This window comes from Juglans microcarpa x Juglans regia, chromosome 6D, assembly GCF_004785595.1.
Source record: "Juglans microcarpa x Juglans regia isolate MS1-56 chromosome 6D, Jm3101_v1.0, whole genome shotgun sequence".
NCBI classification, from domain to species: Eukaryota; Viridiplantae; Streptophyta; class Magnoliopsida; order Fagales; family Juglandaceae; genus Juglans; species Juglans microcarpa x Juglans regia.
The window spans coordinates 26,953,985-26,975,745 of NC_054604.1; the positions used below are offsets into that span (position 1 = coordinate 26,953,985).

Genomic DNA, 21,761 nt, shown 5'->3' on the forward strand with positions numbered 1-21,761 from the left:
AAACAAATAATTAATATACTTTACTTTGGACATAGAATCGACGAGATTTAGCTGTGTTTGGTAAGTTGAAGAATCTCAGACTACTTCACTACTATTCATAAACAGTTTACTACTATTAATAAATTATACACTACTTTTTCACTACTATTTCATAGCTCAATCTGATATTATCACAACATCCAAACGTAGCCTTGAGAGTTAAGATGTGAGCTGGATTTGATTTCTTCTCCAACTAACAAGAAGGCTGTTGAATTTGTGTGCTCAGTATGCAGTGATGGATAAAAATAATTAAAACAGTTGAACTTGCATTTCAATCAGCACTAACTGTAACATTTCAACAATAATTAGCAGTAATTGACGCTGTTTAAAAATCTGATTTTATCCTTTTTTTTGAAGAATAATACTTGGGGAATTTTTGGTTCATTTTAACAATTTTTCATTTTTGAAATGAGAAAAAAGATAAAACCATACACAAATACATAATGTGCGTGTGTTATGGACAACTTACACTGACGACCTGTTTTCCAAAAAAAAAAAAGGGGGATTAATATCTACTTGTTTTCAATCCACGAAAATAAAAATATTTAGAAACAAATTTGTAAGTTCTCCGGACAGTTTTTGAAAACTATTTTCAGAACAACACAAGCAAATATAAAGATATCTTCAGTTCTACTAAAGAAAGGATATGAGGTTTGCCACTTTGACCAATTGCTAAAAAAGATGAAAATAAGGATATTATAAGATATTTGATTAAGTGGATGCAGGTTAAATTTCAAGCTCATTAAGAGATACAGTTTAGAATCTTTAAACAGAGACCTAAGCCCATGGTCCCCCCACATCAGATTTCACCTATGGGATTTCTATCACCTCATACTCATGGGAGATGCTGAGAGGAGATTGCTTTGAAACAGGTCTATCTTCCGACCAAAGCTCCAAATTTACTGTCCCTGTCCCCCAGTGGATGAGACACTTGAAAACCTCATTCACATTAAACCGATTGACTAGCCCCAAGCCGACACATTTATCAATGAGCACCCATTCCCCTGCATAAGAAGCCAATGGAAATTAACTTGATCAATGAGTAGGCAAAACATACAATAAAGTTTCAAAAGGTTACAAGATGATCTTGCTGAAAATAATTTCTACAAACTATGTTAAAATGGTGAAATAATTTAGGTGTAGTTTGATCAAGTTGGTTTGCTAACTCACCACAGTTTCTGTCATGTTCTTCATTTGCTTTATATGTTTTGTGGGTATTTTAACATACTATTTTGCATGTATGCTTCATTTTGCACTAACTATCAAAAAAGATAAATGGGCAATCATATAACCAAATCATCGGTTTTCAGAGAGAGGTTATCCATAGCCTTACATCCCCCCAATCAATGCTCCACTTTGGTTGTTCAGATCTCTCCTTTAGGCTTTACGTGTACTTGGATTAATATTTTAGAGGCTATGATGTGCAAAGATATTCTTGGGAAATATAGTTAGGTTTCTAATTACATTACCTTCACATATCTAGGTCCATGTAATTGACTCGTTTTTACATGTATTTATGTTTCTTATTACCTATCTAATTATATCTAGATCTATGTAATTGACCATAACTAAATTGATTTTGGGACACCTAGTAAGGATGGTTTAAAAGAGACATTGGAATCCAAATTCTAATGTCTAAGTCCTAGAACGCTTTTGTTCGTGGGAGACAAATTCTTGATTCGGTACTCATTGCAAATGAGTGCTTGGACCACAGACTGCGGGAGGGTGTTTCTGGTGTTCTTTGTAAGCTTGATATGGAGAAAGCTTATGATCATGTGAATTGGAAATTTCTCTTATACCTGCTTGAGAGGTGCGGTTTTGGGGTTAGGAGGATTTCATGGATGCACCATTGTATTTCAACTGCACGGTTCTCAATTCTAGTTAATGGCACAACCGTTGGCTTTTTTGATAGTTCGAGGGGTTTGCGGCAGGGAGAACCTCTATCTTCTCTTCTATTTGTTATAGTTATAGTTATAGAGGCTTTAAGTAGGATGGTGCAGGCGGCCGTTGGGGGAGGTTTCTTATCTGGTTTTCAGGTGGGTAATTGTTCTGGTAGCACTACTATCATCTCACACCTTCTTTTTGCAGATGATACCTTAGTCTTTTGTGAAGCAAATACTAGCCAGATACAAACTCTACGAGCACTGTTACTTTGTTTTGAAGCAGTGTCAGGGCTTAAGGTGAATCTTGGCAAGTCTAAGATGGTTCCTGTGGGTGAGGTTTCTAATATCCGTAGGTTAGCAAGCCTGCTGGATTGTAAGGTGTCCTCTTTTCCAATGAAATATCTGGGCCTTCCGTTGAAAGTAGCTTTCAAGAATAGAGCTATTTGGAATGGGATGGTGGAGAAGGTACAGAAAAGGTTGGCTAGTTGGAAACGAATGTATTTATCGAAAGGGGGCCGCCTCACTCTCATCAAGAGTACTCTCACTAACCTTCCTACATATTTTTTATCGTTGTTTCCTATGCCTATAGGGGTGGTGAACAGGATGAAGAAACTTTTTAGGGCGTTCTTATGGGGAGGCATGGAGGAAGAGAATAAATTTCATCTGATGAGATGGAAGATAGTATGTGTCCCAGTTGAGAAGGGGGGGTTGGGACTGTGTAATTTGAGAACTTTTAATAAAACTTTATTGGGGAAATGGCTTTAGAGATATCATTTGGAGGAGGGATCATTGTGGAAGGAAATTATTGATGCTAGATATGGTGTCGCTGGGGGTGGTTGGTGCTCTAACGAAGTGAGAGGGGGTATGGTGTGGATGTATGAAAATTTATAAGGAAGGGGTGGCCACGTTTTGTAAATCAAATTCCCTTTGTTGTTGGTGAGGGCAATCAAATCAGTTTTTTGAGGGACTTGTAGTGTGGAGATCAAGCATTGGAAAGGGCTTTTCCAGCTCTATATCGCATTGCAGGTAATAGGGAGGCTTCAGTGGCGGATGTGCGGTCATTTTCTCATGGTGCGCATCAGTGGAACATTCTTTTTATTAGGGATTTCCATGACTGGGAATTATCTATTGTTTCAGATTTTTTTAGCCTACTATATTCTATGGGGACTTATAAGGCACAGAGAGATAGATTGACGTGGAGGTCTTATGATCATAAGATATGTACAGTGAAGTCGTATTATAACATCTTGACAACATAAGAGCATACTCCGTTCCCCTGGAAGAATATTTGGAGGACTCGCGTGCCTTCTAAAGTAACTTTTTTTGTTTGGAATGCTGCTTTTGGGAAGATATTAACCACGGACAATTTGAGGAAGAGAAGATGTGTAGTGATGGATTGGTGTTACATGTGAAAAAAGAATGGAAAATCTGTGGACCACCTCTTATTACACTGTGATGTAACTAGGATGTTGTGGGATGAGACTTTTCAAAGGGTTGATGTTGCTTGGGTTATGCCTATGAGGGTGGTGGATTTGTTGGGTTGTTGGAGAAAGCAAGGCTGTTATCCAGTGGTTGCAGTGTGGAAGATGATTCCGTTGTGCATTATGTGGTGTATTTGGACAGAAAGGAATGCGTGATGCTTCGAAGATAAGGAACGCACATTGGCCGAGTTGAAGAATTTTTTTCTCCACACTTTAATGTGCTGGTTTTCCGCTATTGTATTGCATGGGGATAATGTTCATGATTTATTGTCTTTAATTTATCGCTTTTAGAATGTAATTAGGGGTCCTTCTGTATACTTCCTGTGTACAAGATCTATGTCTACTTCATTCATATATATAATATTTATCTCTTACTTATAAAAAAAAAAAATCTAAACCATAGATATTAATTGGGAATGTGATTATGCTGCAAGCCCCACCTGGGATATACCTAGATAGCTTGATTGTTGGGAGTTTTATGTTGTTTGGTTCTCAAGTTGTTTTATAGGCTGCTCATTTAATGCTTTTTACAAATTGTTTCATTTAATTTAAAGTCTGGAACTTTAGTGCTTTAGTCATGTAGGGTTTTAGCAATTTTCCTACGAATGCAGACGTAGCCTTAGCAAACGCTTCAGGAATTTTTCTACGGACGTTTGCATGAATGTGTGAAACATTCAGACATGAGGAAAAAAATACTAGAAACCCTAGAACCAAGCTAGGTCCTGCCCTTCTCTATTTTTCTGACTAGAAGCATCACAGTAAGCCCATAAGTCTGACACTTCCAGCCCTCAACAAATTCCCACTTTAAAATCCAACCTCTAATTTAATTTTGTTGGCCCTTACCATTTTAGCTTTTACCAATTCTACACCCTCAACTCTGTAGTGGAACTTGTTACGAAGATAATTTAAGGATTTGATTTGTACTATTTTAGGGATGTTTTCCTTGATATCTAGATTGTACAAAGCAGAGAATTAGGCTGTAAAGAGGTTGGAAATACCTTGTATAGCATTTAGGCGCTAGAAATCTGGCATTCATTTTGTAAATCTCTTCTATATAATGAAAGGAAACCCTATGGAAAGGGCATTCAGACCAATTTGACATGGTACCAGAGCCCCTACTCTGATTATTGTTTCTCAGTGATCTTAATCTTTGAGAGTTTTCTGAGTCGCGGCGATAAGAATTTTTTTTTCTTTGTTCTTGCACGATGGCGTGTTTCTGAGCTCGTGGTGTTCCCGGAGTGTTTTCTCGCACATCTGTGGGGGTCCAACTGGTGAGCTCATCACGTTGGTGGCTGTCGCGTTCTTTGGGAGTTGCGAGTCTGTCTTTGTGCCCGTTGACACTTTCTGTGGTGGCTGACAGCGTTTGTGGGTGGCTATGAAGTGGTCGGCCATTTCTGTGGGTAGCTAAGTGGTGATCGGCCGTTTCTGTGGTCGACAGCTTTGACTCCTCCTAGTGTGGCTGACGATGGGATTTTCTCGTGGGCAAGCTTTCCTCGTGGACTTCTTGCTGTGTCTATTTGGGCGTGTTGATTCGCTCGTGGGCTTTCTGTAGTGTCTCTCAGTTTTGGGCAAGTATCTCTCATGGGCTTTCTCTGTTTGGGCTTGCCGATTCTTCTGGTGTTTTTTTGTCGTGACTATTTGCAATTTTCTGGTTGGACTTATTCCTATTTTCCAGTGATTTTCATCATGTCTCTTGACAATTCTATTGTTCGATTTACTGAAAAGAATTTTCCTACGTGGCAATTTCAATTTAAAATGTTCTTGAAAGGGAAAGAATTATCAAATCATATTGATAGCTCTGTTCGAGTTCCCACTGATGAAAAGGAACTTGCCCAATGGGAGGTCAAGGATGCTAAGGTGATCTCTTGGCTATTGGGAATGATTGAGCCTCATCTTGTCACCAATCTTCAGTGTTTCACTACGACTCAAGCTATGTGGGACTATTTGCATCGTATTTATCACCAAGACCACAGCGCTCGGAAATTCCAATTGGAATTGGAAATTAGCAATTACACTCAAGGTAATTTGGCCATTGAGCAATTTTATCCTGGCTTTATTAATATTTGGAGCGAGTATTCTGCTATTGTTCATGCTAAGGTTCCCACCGCAGCTCTCGCGGCTCTTCAAGTGTGGTTCATGCTGAGAGTCAACGCGATCAATTTTTTATGAAGTTTCGACATGAATTTGAGCCTGTTCGAGCCGGTTTATTGAACCGTAATCTGGTTCCTTCCTTGGATATTTGCTTGGGAGAATTATTGCGTGAGGAACAACGATTATCAACTCAGATGGGTATGACTTCTGAGAAGGTCTTTTCTGAGGCTGTGAATGTAGTATATGCAGCACAAGGGAGAGGGAGGAACAAGTTGCAGTGTTTCAGTTGCAAGGAGTTCGGTCACATTGCTCGCAATTGTCCGAAGAAAGTTTGTAACTATTGCAAGAAAGAGGGTCATCTCATCAAAGACTGTCGCGTGCAGCCACAGAATCGCCAATCCCAAGCCTTTCAATCTGTTGTTCAGTCCTCGTCTTCTTCTGCGCCCCCACTGTAAGCTTTGAGTCCTCTGTTCTCACACTTGCCATGGTCCAACAGATGATTGTGTCTGCTTTTACGGCTTTAGGCCTCTAATCATATGACTGGTAGTACGACGGGTCTCCATGGTGTTCGTAAGTATGGAGGCACGCAAACTATTCAGATTGCTGATGGCAGTACACTTCCTATTACTGTTGTTGGTACTTTAGGTTCTTCATTTTGAAATGTTTTTGTCTCTCCTGGATTATCTACCAATTTGATTTCTGTTGGACAATTGGTGGATAATAACTGTAATGTTCATTTCTCTCGTGGTGGTTGTCTTGTGCAGGATCAGGTGCCGGGGATGGTGATCGCGAAGGGGCCTAAAGTGGGACGTCTATTTCCTTTACAGTTTTCTCTTTCTAATGTTGTTTCTTTTGCTTGTACGGCTACTGCCAATAATAATGAAGTATGGCATAAGAAATTGGATCATCCTAATTCTGTTGTCTTGACTCATCTTTTGAAATATGATTTTTTGGGCAATAAAGATTCATTTTCTTCATCTTCTGTATCTTTTGATTGTGCTACTTTTCGTCTTGGTAAAAGTAAAACATTACCTTTTCCTGTGCATGGTAGTCATGCTTCTACTTGCTTTGAGATTGTGCTTACTAATGTTTGGGGTGTCAGTTCTATTATTTCTCATGGTCAGTATCGTTATTTTGTGACGTTTATCGATGATTATAATCGATTTACTTGGATCTATTTTCTTCGTTCTAAAGCTGACGTGTTCTCTGTTTTTCAAAAATTTGTTGCGCTTGTCGAGACACTGTTCAGTACTAGTATCAAAACGTTACGCTCCGACTCAGGGGGGAATACATGTCTCATTCCTTTCAGACTTATCTTCAGCAAAAAGGGGATCATTTCCCAGCGTTCTTGTCCCTATACCCCTCAACAAAATGGAGTCGCTGAGCGTAAGAATCGTCATCTCTTAGATGTCGTTCATACTTTGCTGATTGATTCGTCTGTACCTTCTAAGTTCTAGGTAGAAGCTTTATCTACTGTTGTTTATTTGATCAATCATTTGCCTACTATCACTCTAAATTATGATTCTCCCTATTTTCAATTATTTGGCATATCTCCTGAGTATCAATCCTTTCATACTTTTGGGTGTGTTTGTTTTGTTCATCTGCCACCTGTTGATCGTCACAAGCTTGTTGCCTAGTCTGTCACGTGTGCTTTTATGGGATATAGCCCTACTCAAAAAGGATTTGTTTGTTATGATGCTCATGCGAACAAATTCTGGATCTCCCGGAATGTGATTTTCTTGGAAAATCAATATTTCTTTCATTCTTAGGTTATTTCTGATCCTTCTATTACCCTTCTACCCGCTTTTGATGATGTGTCTTCTTCTATTGAGCGATTTAAACCAGGTGTGGCGTATCATAGACATCCTCCTTCAACGCCTCTTCCAGACACTGATCTGTCATCTGATTCTACGCTTCCTGGGCACTCCACCCGAGTTACACATTCACCAAATAGGTATGATTTTTCTCATACCTCACTTACTACCACTCTCGACTGTTCCTCGCTCTTATACTCAGGCAGCCACCGAAACATGTTGGCAACAGGCCATGCAAGAAGAAATCCATGCTCTTCAAGACAATCACACTTGGGATCTTGTGACTTGTCCCCCTGGTGTAAAACCTATTGGTTGTAAATGGGTATACTCAGTCAAGTTTCGGTCTGATGGCTCACTGGACTGATATAAGGCCTGTCTCGTGGCCCTTGTGAACCAGCAGGAGTATGGCATTGATTATGAAGAGACATTTGCACATGTTGCCAAAATGACTACTATACGGACTATCTTGGCACTTGCTGCGTCGCAGGGGTGGTCTCTTCGGCAGATGGAAGTGAAGAATGTTTTTCTACATGGGGATTTGAAAGAAGAAATCTATGTCTCCACCTTCTGGCATGTTTACTACACCTTCCTCAGAGGTTTGTCGGCTACGCCGATCCTTATATGGGCTGAAATAGGCTCCGCGTGCATGGTTTGATAAATTTCGCTCTACTCTGCTTGCTTTTCACTTTACTCAGAGTCAGTTTGATTCCTCTCTATTTCTTCGCAAGACTTCTGCAAGAATTGTATTGCTTCTAGAATATGTTGACGACATTGTGATTACTGGCTCTGATACTGAGTTAATTAAGCAATTACAACAGCATCTCAAGGCTTCCTTTCACATGAAAGATCTTGGTCCCTTGCAGTACTTTCTTGGCCTTGAGGTGCAGATTACTTCGATTGGTACATTGTTACATCAGCACAAATACACGGAGGAAGTAATTTCATTAGCTGGCCTTCAATTGGGTAATTCTGTTCTTACTCTCTTGGACGTAAATCTTAAGCTTCGTCAAAAGGAAGGCGAGCTTTTATCAGATCCATCCTTATATCGGCAACTCGTTGGGAGTTTGAACTACTTGACGATTACTCGTCCTGACATTTCTTTTGCTGTGAGCAGGTCAGTCAATTTATGCAAGCCCCTCGACACGTTCACCTAGCCGCTGTCCTCCACATTATCCGATATATGAAGGGCACCTCTACCTGCGGGTTGTTCTTTCCTAAGGAATCTTCCTTACAATTGGTGGGGTATAGTGACGCTGACTGGGCCGGATGTGCGGATACTCGTCACTCTGTTACAGGCTGGTGCATGCTTTTAGGCAATGCACTCATTTCTTGCAAGAGTAAGAAGCAAGACAGAGTTTCCAAGTCCTCCACTGAGTCTGAATATCGTGCTATGTCTTCCGCCTGCTCTGAGATCACATGGCTTCGTGGGTTATTGGGTGAACTTGGTTTTCCTCAACTTCATTCCACTCCTCTTCATGCTGATAATACCAGTGCTATTCAGATCGCTGCTAATCCTATCTTCCATGAGCGTACCAAACATATTGAAGTTGATTGTCATTCCATACGTGAATCCTTTGACAGACATGTGATTACTCTTCCTCACATTTCCACCGAACATCAAACTGCAGACATCTTCACTAAAGCTCTTTCTCGGCACCGGCATCAGTTCTTGGTTGACAAATTGATGTTTCTTGATCTACTAGCATCAATTTGAGGGGGATGTTACGGAGATAATTTAGGGATTTTATTTGTACTATTTTAGGGATGTTTTCCTTGATATCTAGATTGTACAAAGCAGAGAATTAGGTTGTAAATAGGTTGGAAATACTTACCTTGTATAGCATTTAGGCGCTGGAAATCTGGCATTCATTATGTAAATCTCTTCTACATAATGAAAGGAAACCCTATGGAAAGGGCATTCAGACCAATTTGACAGAACTAAGTAGCCAATGTGACTCTAGTTGTTCCCTCTTCAAGCACTAGCCTCTTTCATATTAGATACCGGCATAACCACATCCAACAAACTAGTAATTACATCCTTTCATCAAGTCCTATTACTTTGACAATATAGCTCCATAAAGAAAGTGAGGGAGGAAACAATTTTTTTCCATCAGAAGGAAGCCAGGGGTCGTGTGACTTGGACCCCCTCAAAGAAGACAAATATTAAAGGACAACAAAAAGAAGCCATTACCAAGGAGGTCACAATGCAAAAGCAAACAAATAATTGAAAGTCAAAGAAATTTCAATTTTTGAAGGCAAAAAATGGGTTGCAATCAAAAGGAAATAAAGAAGTTCCTCAAAGTTTCACATTTGGTCTTGGACATCCCAGCTGCAACATTTCCACCTATAAAGTTCCTTTTTTTTCATAGTTAACATTTCCACCTATAAAGTAACTGCAGCATAACAATTCTAGGATGCCAAAGACATAATTGTTTATTTGTTCATTTAAAAGCTTGAGCATAATTTGATAGTTTTAACATATTGAATACATTAAGAAAAAAGAAGAGGAATTAGCGAACAACAGATATTTTTTTACTTAAAGCATTAATTTCCCATTTTTCACGATGTGCATTTTTAATTTCTTATTGTCTCCTGCCTCTTGGAAAATTGTTATTGACTGGAAGGACAATAAATGACAATATTATAAAGTAAAGCACGCTTAGGGCTAGTTTGGGCTATTTTTTAAAGAATAGATAGAAGTCACTCCACCAGATCTAGAAGGATGACAGAAAAATATAGAGGGCCCAAGTTCATCTTTGGGTGTCCTCAATTTCTTGGTTACCCAAGAGTTTTTTTATATTCCCATCACAGCGAAATAACTTCCACCATGATGTCAATGAAGATTTTTGGCAGGTAAGAACAAAAAATCTTACCATTAGGTAGTTGATTCCCTTCATAAAACTGCTCCCCAGATTCTGGCCACACTTCATGCTTTGTCCCGTCAATGGAAGTGAATGACACAAAAGATTCTGTAGGGTGCAAGAGGGTGAACATTGGGTGTACTCTTAAGCACACAAGTCTGCAGCACACAAGCATAACCAAGGGTTATGCATACATTTCAGAAAGAAATAAAATGCATATTAGAAAAACATAGAGACGACACAAAGTTAGAACCATAAGAATATAGAAGATAATAAATGCATCAAAAGCTTTCCCATCTACAAAGTCGTCAGTTTGGTAGGAAAGTAACTAGATAACCTGAAATCAAAGACACCTTTTTTATTACTGCTGCTTATAAGCCAATCAAGAATAGATTGCAAATTTCATCATAAAATTGTAATAATTAACTTTTTCCATCTCAGTAATGCACGATAATAATTAAGGAAGAGAAAAGAAAGAAGGTGAAGAGAGCGTAGTTTTTGGAGCAAACCTTGAAAACCCACCAGAACCAGCACCAACTTTACGAGCAATAATGCTAGAGTCAATTTGGAAAATCTTCGGATTCTTCTTTGGAATGTATATTTTCCGTTGAATAATCAATCCACCACTAATATCACATTCTAACATAATTGATTCATCCTCTCCTGCATGCTCAAGATTACGCCTACAAGGAAAGAGAACATAGAGAATACAATTACCCAAAGAGCGAAAAAATAAAATAGAAGAATAAGCAATAATGCTATTCCCAACATTCCTCCATTTCAGGCAGCTGTAAAAAAAAGGAAGAAAAGAAGAAGAGTGTTTTCTCCTTCTTTATGCCAAAAATATTTTAATGCTAAAAAACATGAGGTGAAACTCACAAACATCTGAATTTTGTTTATACTTAAACAGAGCAGTAAAGCAGATCAGCAAATGACCGCAGGTCTCTGAAACAAACAATACTGAAGTGGCTACATTTTTCTTTCCCCAAGTAAACCTCAAGATAAGGTTACCACTCTTTGCCCAAAAAATCCCTCCCTTCCCACAGTTGAACCCAAAAAAATCACCTTTTGAACAGAAGAAATACTGAGGTCAAACCTTATGATATGATCATCTTACCAGCCAAAACATTAACCCCGATAACATGTTAGACTTAATTATAAGAACAAGAATTCACCAGAGAGTGTTGCTGAAATCACTATATTTTTATTAAGTACTTGATTGCCACACAATGACTTCTCTTCACAGGTGCACTAATGCAATCTAGAATCTCATGCATTCTAACACCACAATGCCCAATAACCAAAATTTTATTTCACCCACTGAATACATGAAAGAATACCTGTCAATTAACAGGTTGGACAGGCCCATGGCAAAGGTTTTGAGCCCTTCTGAAAGTAATAACATCTGCTCGTGACTATATAACCTATATCCATGGATCTCAAGGAGAAAAGAGAAGGTGGGAGAATAAAGAGTTCCCCTCATGATCTCCAAGAGACATCCAATACCGCCAAAATTGATGTTGATACTATCCATAATTCCAATGTCAAACTTGTTGCCTTTCTTGCTGTAATAGGTTTTCTTTCTATAAATTCTTCTTAAAACCTCTGTTAAGAAGCTGACACCTTTCTGAGCCATATCCATGTCTAAGCTTCATCCATTGCACAAGTGATATCAATGCTAAAGATCCTAAATCCAAGGGAAGGAAATTTAAATCTGCTCAAAGGAACATGGATCTGATCTTGATGGGCTAGATACAAGTCGAAGATCCTACACTAACATATTTTAACCGCATGACACAAGCAGGCTACCTTGTGTAATTATAAGTGTACAGTGCCTTTAAACATTATCACGAACTGTCCTTATTTTTTGGTTAGAAAGTCTTTAGACACCAAAGGTGAGATGGTGAATGCAAAACCACTAAAAAGCTTGTCATCTACTTCAAATATTCTCCCCACTCTTGGGGCCTAGAAGAAACAATAAAAAGAGCAGGTAGACAAAAGGTTAATTAGATGTAAAAATTAACAGTTGCCTCATACATCAGCCAGTTGTAAAAACTTTGGAGTGAATCCCTCTGTTAAACTTATGCTTCTCCAATAAAGACTAGTACTGAATAAACTCACTCGATGACACTGTATTCCTCAGAACATCCAGCAGAGCGGAACTCAGTGCCGCTATATTCTTCATATCCATTGATATCAACCCTGCTGTGGAGCCATTGCATACCTTCATCCATGATACATAAAGAAACAAAATACAAACCATAAAGAGAAGATAATGCACATCACAATAGTATATTATGTTATTTTCTGAAGAAAATAATACTAATGCAGCAGCTCCTAACATTATTAAAAAATCCTCATAAATAAGACTCAGTCGCAACTTAGTAGACTAGAAAGGGTGGCAATCAAGCCCCATGTTAAAACTAAACCAAAATATCAAATTAGCTTGATCTTATTTTTGCAAGGGCCTTTCGGGAGCATAAGAACAATTACATGCAATGTGGCACCTCGCCACAAACACATATAGGAAAGGCTCAATATATTCTTTCCTCGAAAAATCAGATAAAGCCTTGTTGACCAGAAAACTTTATAGGAGCTACAGCAGTGAATAATACCAATTTGTAAATACAGACAGGCAAAGAGCGTCTTCGTTAACCCATCTATGGGAGGGTGGTGAATGGGAGAGCAAATGAGATTGCACATTATCTGAGAGGGAGAAGTTCTTAACATCTCTAATGATCTTAAGGAAGCTTCAATTGAAATCTTGACTAGTCTATTTGGAGAATAAGTCCAAATGTAACTTGTGCTTTCCTTGAGCCATTCAAGTGGTATCAGAATCAATTTCAGCCAGAAGTGTGGGACTTGAGCGACGCCACAATGGAATCTCCTAACAAGAGGCATCAAGCATATGAGTGGGGGAGATTGTAACACTCCATATCTATGGGAAGAAGGGTGGTGGATGAGATTCCACATTGCATGGAGGAGAGAAGTTCTTAGAACTTATGATGATTCCAAGGAAGCTTCCATTTGTAACCTTGATTAGTCCTTTTGAATTATAAACCCAAGTGTGACTTGGTCTTTCCTTGGATCATTAAAGTCATATGCAAACAGATAAATGACATAATAATATTGATTGTAATGGTTACTAAGATGGTAAACTAAGGTGGTGATTGTGAGAAAAGGGGTTGTAGATGGTCACAAATGGTGGTGCCACCATGCCACAAACAGTTTGAGACAAGGTAGGGGCAACATAGACTACCGTGGAGAATAGTGACAATAACAATGACTCACATGATATGACTAAACAATAATTGATTGCATTAGTATACTAAGATTTTATTGTCAACCATTTTCAAAGTACACAATCGAAAAGAAAGAGTAGATATCATCAAGATTATCCCATTCAAAAGTATTACCCGAAGGAAGGTGTGTCATGGAAATAATTCTACCCCCTATCCAAGGAACTACTTTCAGAATCCAACAACCACTTTTCAATTCAATGGGAGTCCTTGAAAGTTCTATTCCTCGTTGCCCAGAAACCTCTTCTGCATCTGGAATGCGCTCAGCACTTTCTGCATTTAAAAACTTAAATCCTCAGCAGCATGATGACTTAGATATTCCAACATTGTCAGTAAAACTTATTTCTAATGATAAATAATATTCATCCCTTATAAAGATTATGGTGAAAAGTATAAATAGTATAGGATACTCTTTAAAGGAAGAATGCGAGACGAGTCTAAAATCATACAGCTTTTACCCCAACTTCCTTCCAATGCCCACCCCCCGTACCCAAGAAAAAAAGATAAAAATAATGACGAACTGTCTAGTAAGAACTCTGGGACAGCTAAGTGTGGACTATATGAAAACATAATAAACCGTAACCATTGGACTATACCGCAAAAGATGCAACTCCTCAGAAAAAATGAAGAAACCACAAAAATCAAAATATATAAAAAAATGTGTTTAGAAAAACAAAAGATATTGGATTTAAAAAAATTCACATACAGCCAGATCAATATGCACTCAATCATAAAGGTGTATGCAAGTACACAGCGTTGAAGAAGCTATATTACCCAAACGAGTCCTGTATTTCTTTTCACTGGCAGAGATCAACTTGTATACTTCCTGTTCTGAGGGCATCATAAGCTGAAGAACTTCTCCATCCATGCCCCACGATTCAAGCTGTTGGAGGTACACAGATTAGATATGAAAACTTTAAAACATTGGATCATGTTCATCATCTTTTTTTATTTTGATAAGAAAGATTATTAATATGAAAATAGGCATAATCCAAGTACACAAGTAGTATACAAGAGAATGCACCTAATTAGGAACTAGAGATAGATACAAGAAATCATTAAAACTAAGATACTGAAATCTATAGCAATAGCCCACATAAATAAAGTCTTATAGAAAAAGTTTTTCAGATCTTCCATAGAGCACTCCCAATACTCAATGTTCCGGTCATTCCTCTCCCTCCAAATACACCACAATAGACAAATAGGTGCCATCTTCCACACAGCTGCAATATGAGAAATGATTGGTTGAGTGTGTGCTCTTTATAAGGGTAATCCTACCCCCTTTTGATAGATACATCATTTTCCACCCATCTAGCCTACGCTCTATCTTCTCCAACACATCATTCCTAATGGACTTGGCCTTGAAAGAAGCTCCAAGAGGAAGACTGTATGTTGTCTTTTACGATATGCATATCTTAGACTATTCAGCATTTTACCTAAAGAAGAGGAAGACTTACCATTGCACCTCTGCCAAGCAATAACTGTACATGCAGTCGACGCTTTGGCCTCTTCCATAATCCTTCAGTTTTTGAAACTCTCACAGTAACAACTGACGCCTGAATTTCAGCATAATAGTGTGTCAACAAATATTCACCTCTAGTGAATTCATAGCCATCGCCATCATCTTCAAAAAGAACACCTTCAGCTTTCCCTGTAAATAAAACGATAAGTATGTCCCTAGAGCAGGAAATGACCTTTGAAGCCTAATCCATGCAAGACTTTAAATATAGTGAGCAAAACCTCCAGACCAAAAACCTTTCGGGCATACAATAATGTTTCAAAATATGACCTGGGTTTGGTGCGCCATTTTTACTTGAAAAAGAAATATCATTTTATTGGTGAGCAAAGACCCTGTCCAAGTACACAAAAAGGATACAAAAGATGCACCTATCCAGAAAATTAAAAAAAGGGTCAAGAAAGCCTAGAAACTAAAGCTGGAAGAATATAAATTTGCAGTCATCCAATGGAGTTCTAAAAAAGAAATCCTTTCAACAATTCCACAATTTTCATAATATCCTCAAGCTTTGGTCATTCCTCTCCCTCCATTAGACAAATAGGGATCATTTTCCACAAAGTTTCACATTGGTGGTTGCCAAACAATATCCTTAACACATGAAAGATCCTCCACATGTCAGGCATAACCCAACCAACTAGAAAAGACTCAAACAGCTTGCCATATTCCATTTGAACTACCATCCTCCAAATGGATTTCCTTTTTATTGGCATAATTCCATAACTACTTCTCCGCAACTTGCCATATTGGGGAGTGCACCTTGGACCAATTCACTGAGTGAAATTTGTGCTCTCCCCCACACTTACACCCCTATAGGAAGATCCCTCTGTAATTTTCAATACCCAGCCAACCTTCTCAATCCTTGGTATCAACATTCCCCAATGATAATTGAGGAAGGTGTGGCTTCAATGAAACTCGTTACAGATGAATAAATGGAGGAAAAAAAAAAAACTAGAGGCTTTATGTAACTAAACAAAGTAGCTATCCCATCCCAATCTACCGTGAGCATTAGAACAACAATGGATGAGCTATGATCTTGTTCTAACACAGGAGGATTTCACAAACTCTGGCTTCCCTTATGCCTGTATCACAACTTCCACCATGCCACCAACCTATGCTGATTTTGCTGCACTTAGACAAACCTTGTTATCTCTCTACTCATCTCTGAAATAAAATAAACTCCTTCCTCCGTTGAGAGCCCAAAAACCTTAAGGCCTCATTTGGTTACGCAATTCAGATGAGATGAGATGAGATGTTTTGTTGAAAGTTAAATAAAATATTGTTATAATATAATTAATATTATTTTTGTTTTGGGATTTGAAAAAATTGAATTGTTTATTATATTTTGTGTGGAAGTTAGGGAAAGTTGTAATGATTATATGAGATGAGATAGTTTGGTTTTGTGTAACCAAACCAGTCCTAAGACTTCACCCAAGCGACTTGAAATGCCATATTCACTCGAGGCTACATCCTTTGATTAAATTAAAACCCTCTCCTTCTTATCTCATAAGGATAGGACCTGCAGAAATACATGAGTCCCACCGACGAATATGTCAGATTCAGGTGGGGATAAGTTGTGTGTGTTTGTGAATGAGTGAGAGAGAGAAAGAGAACCTATGGCGCACCAAATTTATATGCATCGCTACGCGTAAAATTCAAGTCTATTCCAGAAAAGCTGAACACAATAAACTTACCATGTTCATCTAAAGCCACAAGAAGTGTCAAGTCATCTGAAGGACTAGCTGCACCAACATGTTGATGAGGAGGACCAGAAGGTATAATTGATCCACCTTGTAAATATAAAGCTGGCAAATCCTGAAGTCCAGAAATAAATTAAAGGGACAGAGAGCATACAAAACATTTAAATCCATAAACATTGACTGTCAAAACAAAGATGTAAGAATAGATACCGGATGAGAGTCATCAAAGTCAAAGCGCAGCCAAGTTCCATTGGGTATTGTACAGTCCAATTTATCGAGCCCTTGATCACGCATCGTGCTAATCAAATGGCAAGGTTGTTAATAAAAATTTTATGGGTCAAGTACAAGATATATTTATATATCGAGAGAGAGAGAGAGAGAGAGAGAGAGATCTTTATTCTGTAAAGGGTTACAAATTACCCATTCAAGATAAAGAGAGTTATGATTTTCAAAAAAAAAAAAAAGAAGTTATAACTTTTTATTTTACTTTTCCCAGTGACACAAATAATGCCTATTGCGCAAAGTGGAATAAAGCTACATGAAAGAGAAGAAACACTGGAGTCATAACAATCTATTGACTTTCAGTAAGACCAAATTGGGGAGGAATAGGATGAGAACCTTGCATAAACTAAAACTGAACCCAAAAGAAAAGAATTTTCAAGCTTCCTTAAGCTGGGATCTTTTGTATCTGCAAAAGCAATCAATATACATTACAAACATGTATAATATGTAATAATATTCTTAAAATCCATCTGACAGAATTTGACTAGCTAACAACATGAGAACCCACCAGCGAAAAAAGTAGGCATTGCCACTGGAGTACCCACTGTATGAGCCATATAGAAAAGGGTGTATATGTACGGTATAAGGCGGTAGCGCCTTTCCAATGCCAGGCGGCAAACTTCTTCACACTAATAAAACTGGAGTAAGTTCCAACGAATCATAGGCAAAACAGATAAAGAACAATACAGAAATTGGACAGGGGCAATCAGTAATTTCTGAGTATAAGACAGACTGGAATGAGTCATTTCCACTTTTAGGGTATGAAATGATATAAGCTCTCTATATTTTAGTACAACACTTGCGCACTAGAAACTTAGGTGGACGACTGTAGCATGATAAAACAATTGTAAATCATCCTCAGAGTAAGAAATAGACTTCAATGGGATGACAATTCCACAATTCACACTTCATATGGCAGAAAATGCAAAAAATATCTCTTTAATTTTCTATGATATATTGAATATAGAGCAGTAAGTACACAAGATTTTCCGTATCTGATAGGGCTACGGTACCCTACTAGAAGTACTCATCACAAAGATATTTGGTCTTCTTTTTTATACCCCCCATTACAAATACCCTAGCCGCCTCTTTCTTCAACATAATTACTTATCTTTGGAAAATAAAGTTGTGATGTGGCAGAAAAAAGCTAAAATATAGGAAAGGGGGCAACATATTAGTTCAAGAGGGACCAAATAATTTTATAATATGAAAAGTCTTACTTTTTTCCTATGAAAATCCGCTGATACTCTTTCTAGGATGTAAACCGATTAGTCAAATCCATATGAAATGAAAATTTCGTGCAGGCATTAAGGGACTGGGATGGTTGGTGCTTTACTCAATTACAATAGGGTAATGTTTTGCTTGTTACATTTCACTTTACACAAATATCATTACTATTCTACTTGAGACTTTGGCTTAGGCAGTCAATGGATGCGATTATAAGCAGTATTATATTATTTTAATGTTATTTTAATGTATTCCACTGATAAAAAAAAATATTACTTTAATGTATTCCATGGTAAAGAGAACATTTTATGTCAACCAACAGATTAAAATGGGTATGAAGCACGTGAATATGAGTTATATCTTTAAATGGAAGATTGTTAGAAATTATCCTTTCATTAAAAATCAGCTTTCTTCAGTGTCAGATCTTTTATAGCATACCCAGTTCCAACTCTGGATAAAGGATGGTAATGTTAGATGGAAAGCTAGCATAAAATTTTTATCACAAGTGATAGTTTAACATCAGCCATTATTTAGAGGAGAAAGGGATAGGAGTAACAAAGAAGGATACCATATGTAATTAACACAAAAGTTTCAGAACTTCTATCGTATATTTAGGTAGTTACTTACGAAGGAAGTGATTTTAGGAATTCTGCTGCAACTAAAGTGAAATTGAAACCAACCAAGGAATTCTCTTAGTTTTCACGAATTAACTTAGTTATCATATTCTTAAACTTTCTGCAGTTTTAAGTATGACTTACAATAACTAAATTACAAAGGCATCCTTTATACAGCAGTAAAAGCGTGTAACATAACTATCCTACGTTTAATAAAGGTCAACACTCTAATAAAGATGCTTGAGGTGTTAGCATAAAGACCAGGAGTATCCAATCTTGATACATATGTTTTCTCACTTATCAATATCATTCTAACATTTTGGGTTTGTCGATGAAAACGGGGAACATATTGGGGAGTATCCAAGAGTATTAGCATTCAATAAAGATGCTGTATAGATATGGCTCACTTTGTTTCTTTGAGATGATGAAAAATAGGCTAACCTCTCAATCAAACAATTATAGAAACATATACAGCAAGATAGCATACACGAAATTGGATTCCAGCCTCACCCATATTTTATTCATTGTGCGATGATCCTTTCAAATGTGAAAATAAGAACACTAGGACAGCCAGTTGACATAAATATATAGGGAATGAATTATGTATATAAATTATCACAGGTCCATTTCTAAAAAGAATTATACATCTGCAACTAATCAAAGTGGCACAGTTAAGAGCTCCAATCATCAATAACTTAAAATGCTCATCACATACAAACCACAAGTTAGAAACCAGTATAATGTAATTGTTGTAGTGCTAAAGGGGGACAAACCTCTTCCCCAAAAGACCAGGGTTCATGGTCAATGGTGCCAGTTTCAGAATGCCCACGGCAAAAAGGAAACATAGCACCTACACCCATCCACCTTCCAAAAAGCATGGGTGTTGCATTTCCAGCAAACCCACCAACATCAGGTCCCGAAAGTGGCTGACCACTAAGTCCCTGAACACAAACTAAAACCAAGATTAGAAGTTCCATGTTGAAAAGAAATTAGAAGTGTCCTGTCAAAAAAATTGAGTATGAAAGTGCATCTCTAGATAAACTATTCCGTAAAAGCAAAACGGTTCACAATCTCCAAAACTGAACAAAGTGAGGGAAGAATTCATACAAATATCTAATGTTAGAATTCAGACAGCTCACAACCTCCACTACTATTCATTATTTTATTATTACTTTTAACCTATTATTCACTACTGTTCAATATTCTATCATTACTTTTTCACTTCTATTCACAGAATATCTGAGATCACCTCACTACCCAAACGCAACCTAAATGAACAAAAAGGGGGCAACTGTTTTCAGAAAAGAGGGACACTGTTTGCAGTACCCTTCCCTTTGGACATTCCACAATACAATTTTCGGCTTCATAAAGAAACAACAGTACCCTTCCCTTTGGACCTATCTCGACTTGAGCTACCCTCATTCAAAGACCAATTAAGTCTCTTAAGCTCCCTCTGTTTCTTGGAACCAGCTTTCTTGGAGTGAGAATGGCTCACCTCAATGGTTGTGAGAAGGGCCATAAATTGCTCTTCGTAACCCACACACTCCATTCCCACCACATGTTGAATGTCCTTTACCTTTTTGAGTACCCAATACGAGATTTCAGACTCATTTGGTAATAGACAATTCAGTGGGAATGGCTCCCTATCCCCACCATCTCCCTCCCCTCCAAACAGGTTACATCCTTCCCATTCAACCATAGTACCCCCGTTGATCTCAACATTAACAGAAGGAAGGGTAATCTCCTGTGTTTCAGGAACCAAAAACACATCCTCACTAACCTCGGTAAGCCCCTGTTGTAGACCTACGAGGCTATCTTCCACGAAATCCACGCTCCTCCTGTCTCCTTCTTCCGATAACACCTCATGAAGCTCAAACACAGTCAATGACACCTCCAATTGGGAAGGTGTTGGTTCCACCCCCTCGGTTGGAAAGCCATTCGTGACGATGTCTTTCACTCCAGAGGGCACCAGCGTGTGAGAATCCAACTCAGGAGGTACCACCACACGTATCTCGGTGTAGATGTTGTCGGAATCCAACTCAGGTGTCACCAACGTACCTATCGCGACCATCGGAACCACCTCCAATGGCTTGGTCTGGGTCTCACCGGTTGATGGGCCTGCTTCACCAGCGCCCTATCTTATCCAAACGTGACCAGGGCCAACCCCTGTTGTAAGTCTAATTTGGCCCACGGTTTGAGGCCCATTACGTCGGCCCAAATCCATTTTGGCCTTTCCTCTACCCACTGGATCCTTATTGAGTGTAATGTTTTTCTTGGGCCTAAAATCTAGCCCATTAGATCCCATACCTTTCACTCTACACAGCTTAAAACATGTTCCATCCTGTCCTGCAGAAAATCAATCTGCCTTTTCATTTCCAACAGAGCAAAGTACACGCCATCCTCTTTCAAGCCGATAACGTAGCTGCCACCACCATATTGCCTCTGCACAATGCCTCCATTCAGACTGATAGGCATGTCAGACCTTCCCTCCTTTTGTTGGAGGACCTTTATGTACGATCGCCTATTGGGTTGGTTCACTACCACCATCTCCTCCGACGGCACCTGGGCTTCCCCTCCTCTGTTGCTAGCCACAAAGCCACCCTCTCTACCAGCCTCCCTCAGTGTATCCACCATCTTCCTCCATCCCTTTTCATCTCTCTCCTCTGGAATGAAGATGAAATTTCTTCTACCACCACCTCCATACTCCACTAAAGCCATGTAACCGCCACATGAGTTAAAGCATCTCTACGCAACAAACCCTTTGTTTCCCTAACGATGAGCTTAATAGAATACTTTTCCTCCTCCCCTCAAACAGTCCTCTAAGGCTTTGGCAAACCAGAATGTTGTGGACCTCCCCAGCCTTATTTCCTTCACAACTCTCTAGCTCCTCTTCGTGATGAGCAAATATTTTCCATCCCTCAAGAACTCAAAAGCTTTTGCTTCTATAACTATCTGAT

General features: G+C 38.5%; 1 protein-coding gene across 1 annotated transcript in view; it reads right to left on the reverse strand.

The window, feature by feature from the left end:
- Window positions 1–708: 708 nt before the first annotated feature.
- LOC121235759 (alpha-glucosidase 2) overlaps window positions 709–21,761 on the reverse strand; it is a 34,517-nt gene continuing 13,464 nt past the window's right edge. Inside the window, exons 12-23 of the mRNA XM_041132148.1 lie at window positions 19,578–19,745; window positions 17,472–17,592; window positions 17,300–17,369; window positions 16,892–16,979; window positions 16,676–16,796; window positions 14,926–15,119; window positions 14,243–14,351; window positions 13,586–13,741; window positions 12,291–12,393; window positions 10,679–10,852; window positions 10,182–10,327; window positions 709–1,043 (exon numbers count right to left, since the gene is read on the reverse strand). Of these exons, the coding sequence (XP_040988082.1) occupies window positions 850–1,043; window positions 10,182–10,327; window positions 10,679–10,852; window positions 12,291–12,393; window positions 13,586–13,741; window positions 14,243–14,351; window positions 14,926–15,119; window positions 16,676–16,796; window positions 16,892–16,979; window positions 17,300–17,369; window positions 17,472–17,592; window positions 19,578–19,745 (1,644 nt within the window). The 3' untranslated portion in view covers window positions 709–849. The remainder of the gene's footprint in view (window positions 1,044–10,181; window positions 10,328–10,678; window positions 10,853–12,290; window positions 12,394–13,585; window positions 13,742–14,242; window positions 14,352–14,925; window positions 15,120–16,675; window positions 16,797–16,891; window positions 16,980–17,299; window positions 17,370–17,471; window positions 17,593–19,577; window positions 19,746–21,761) is intronic.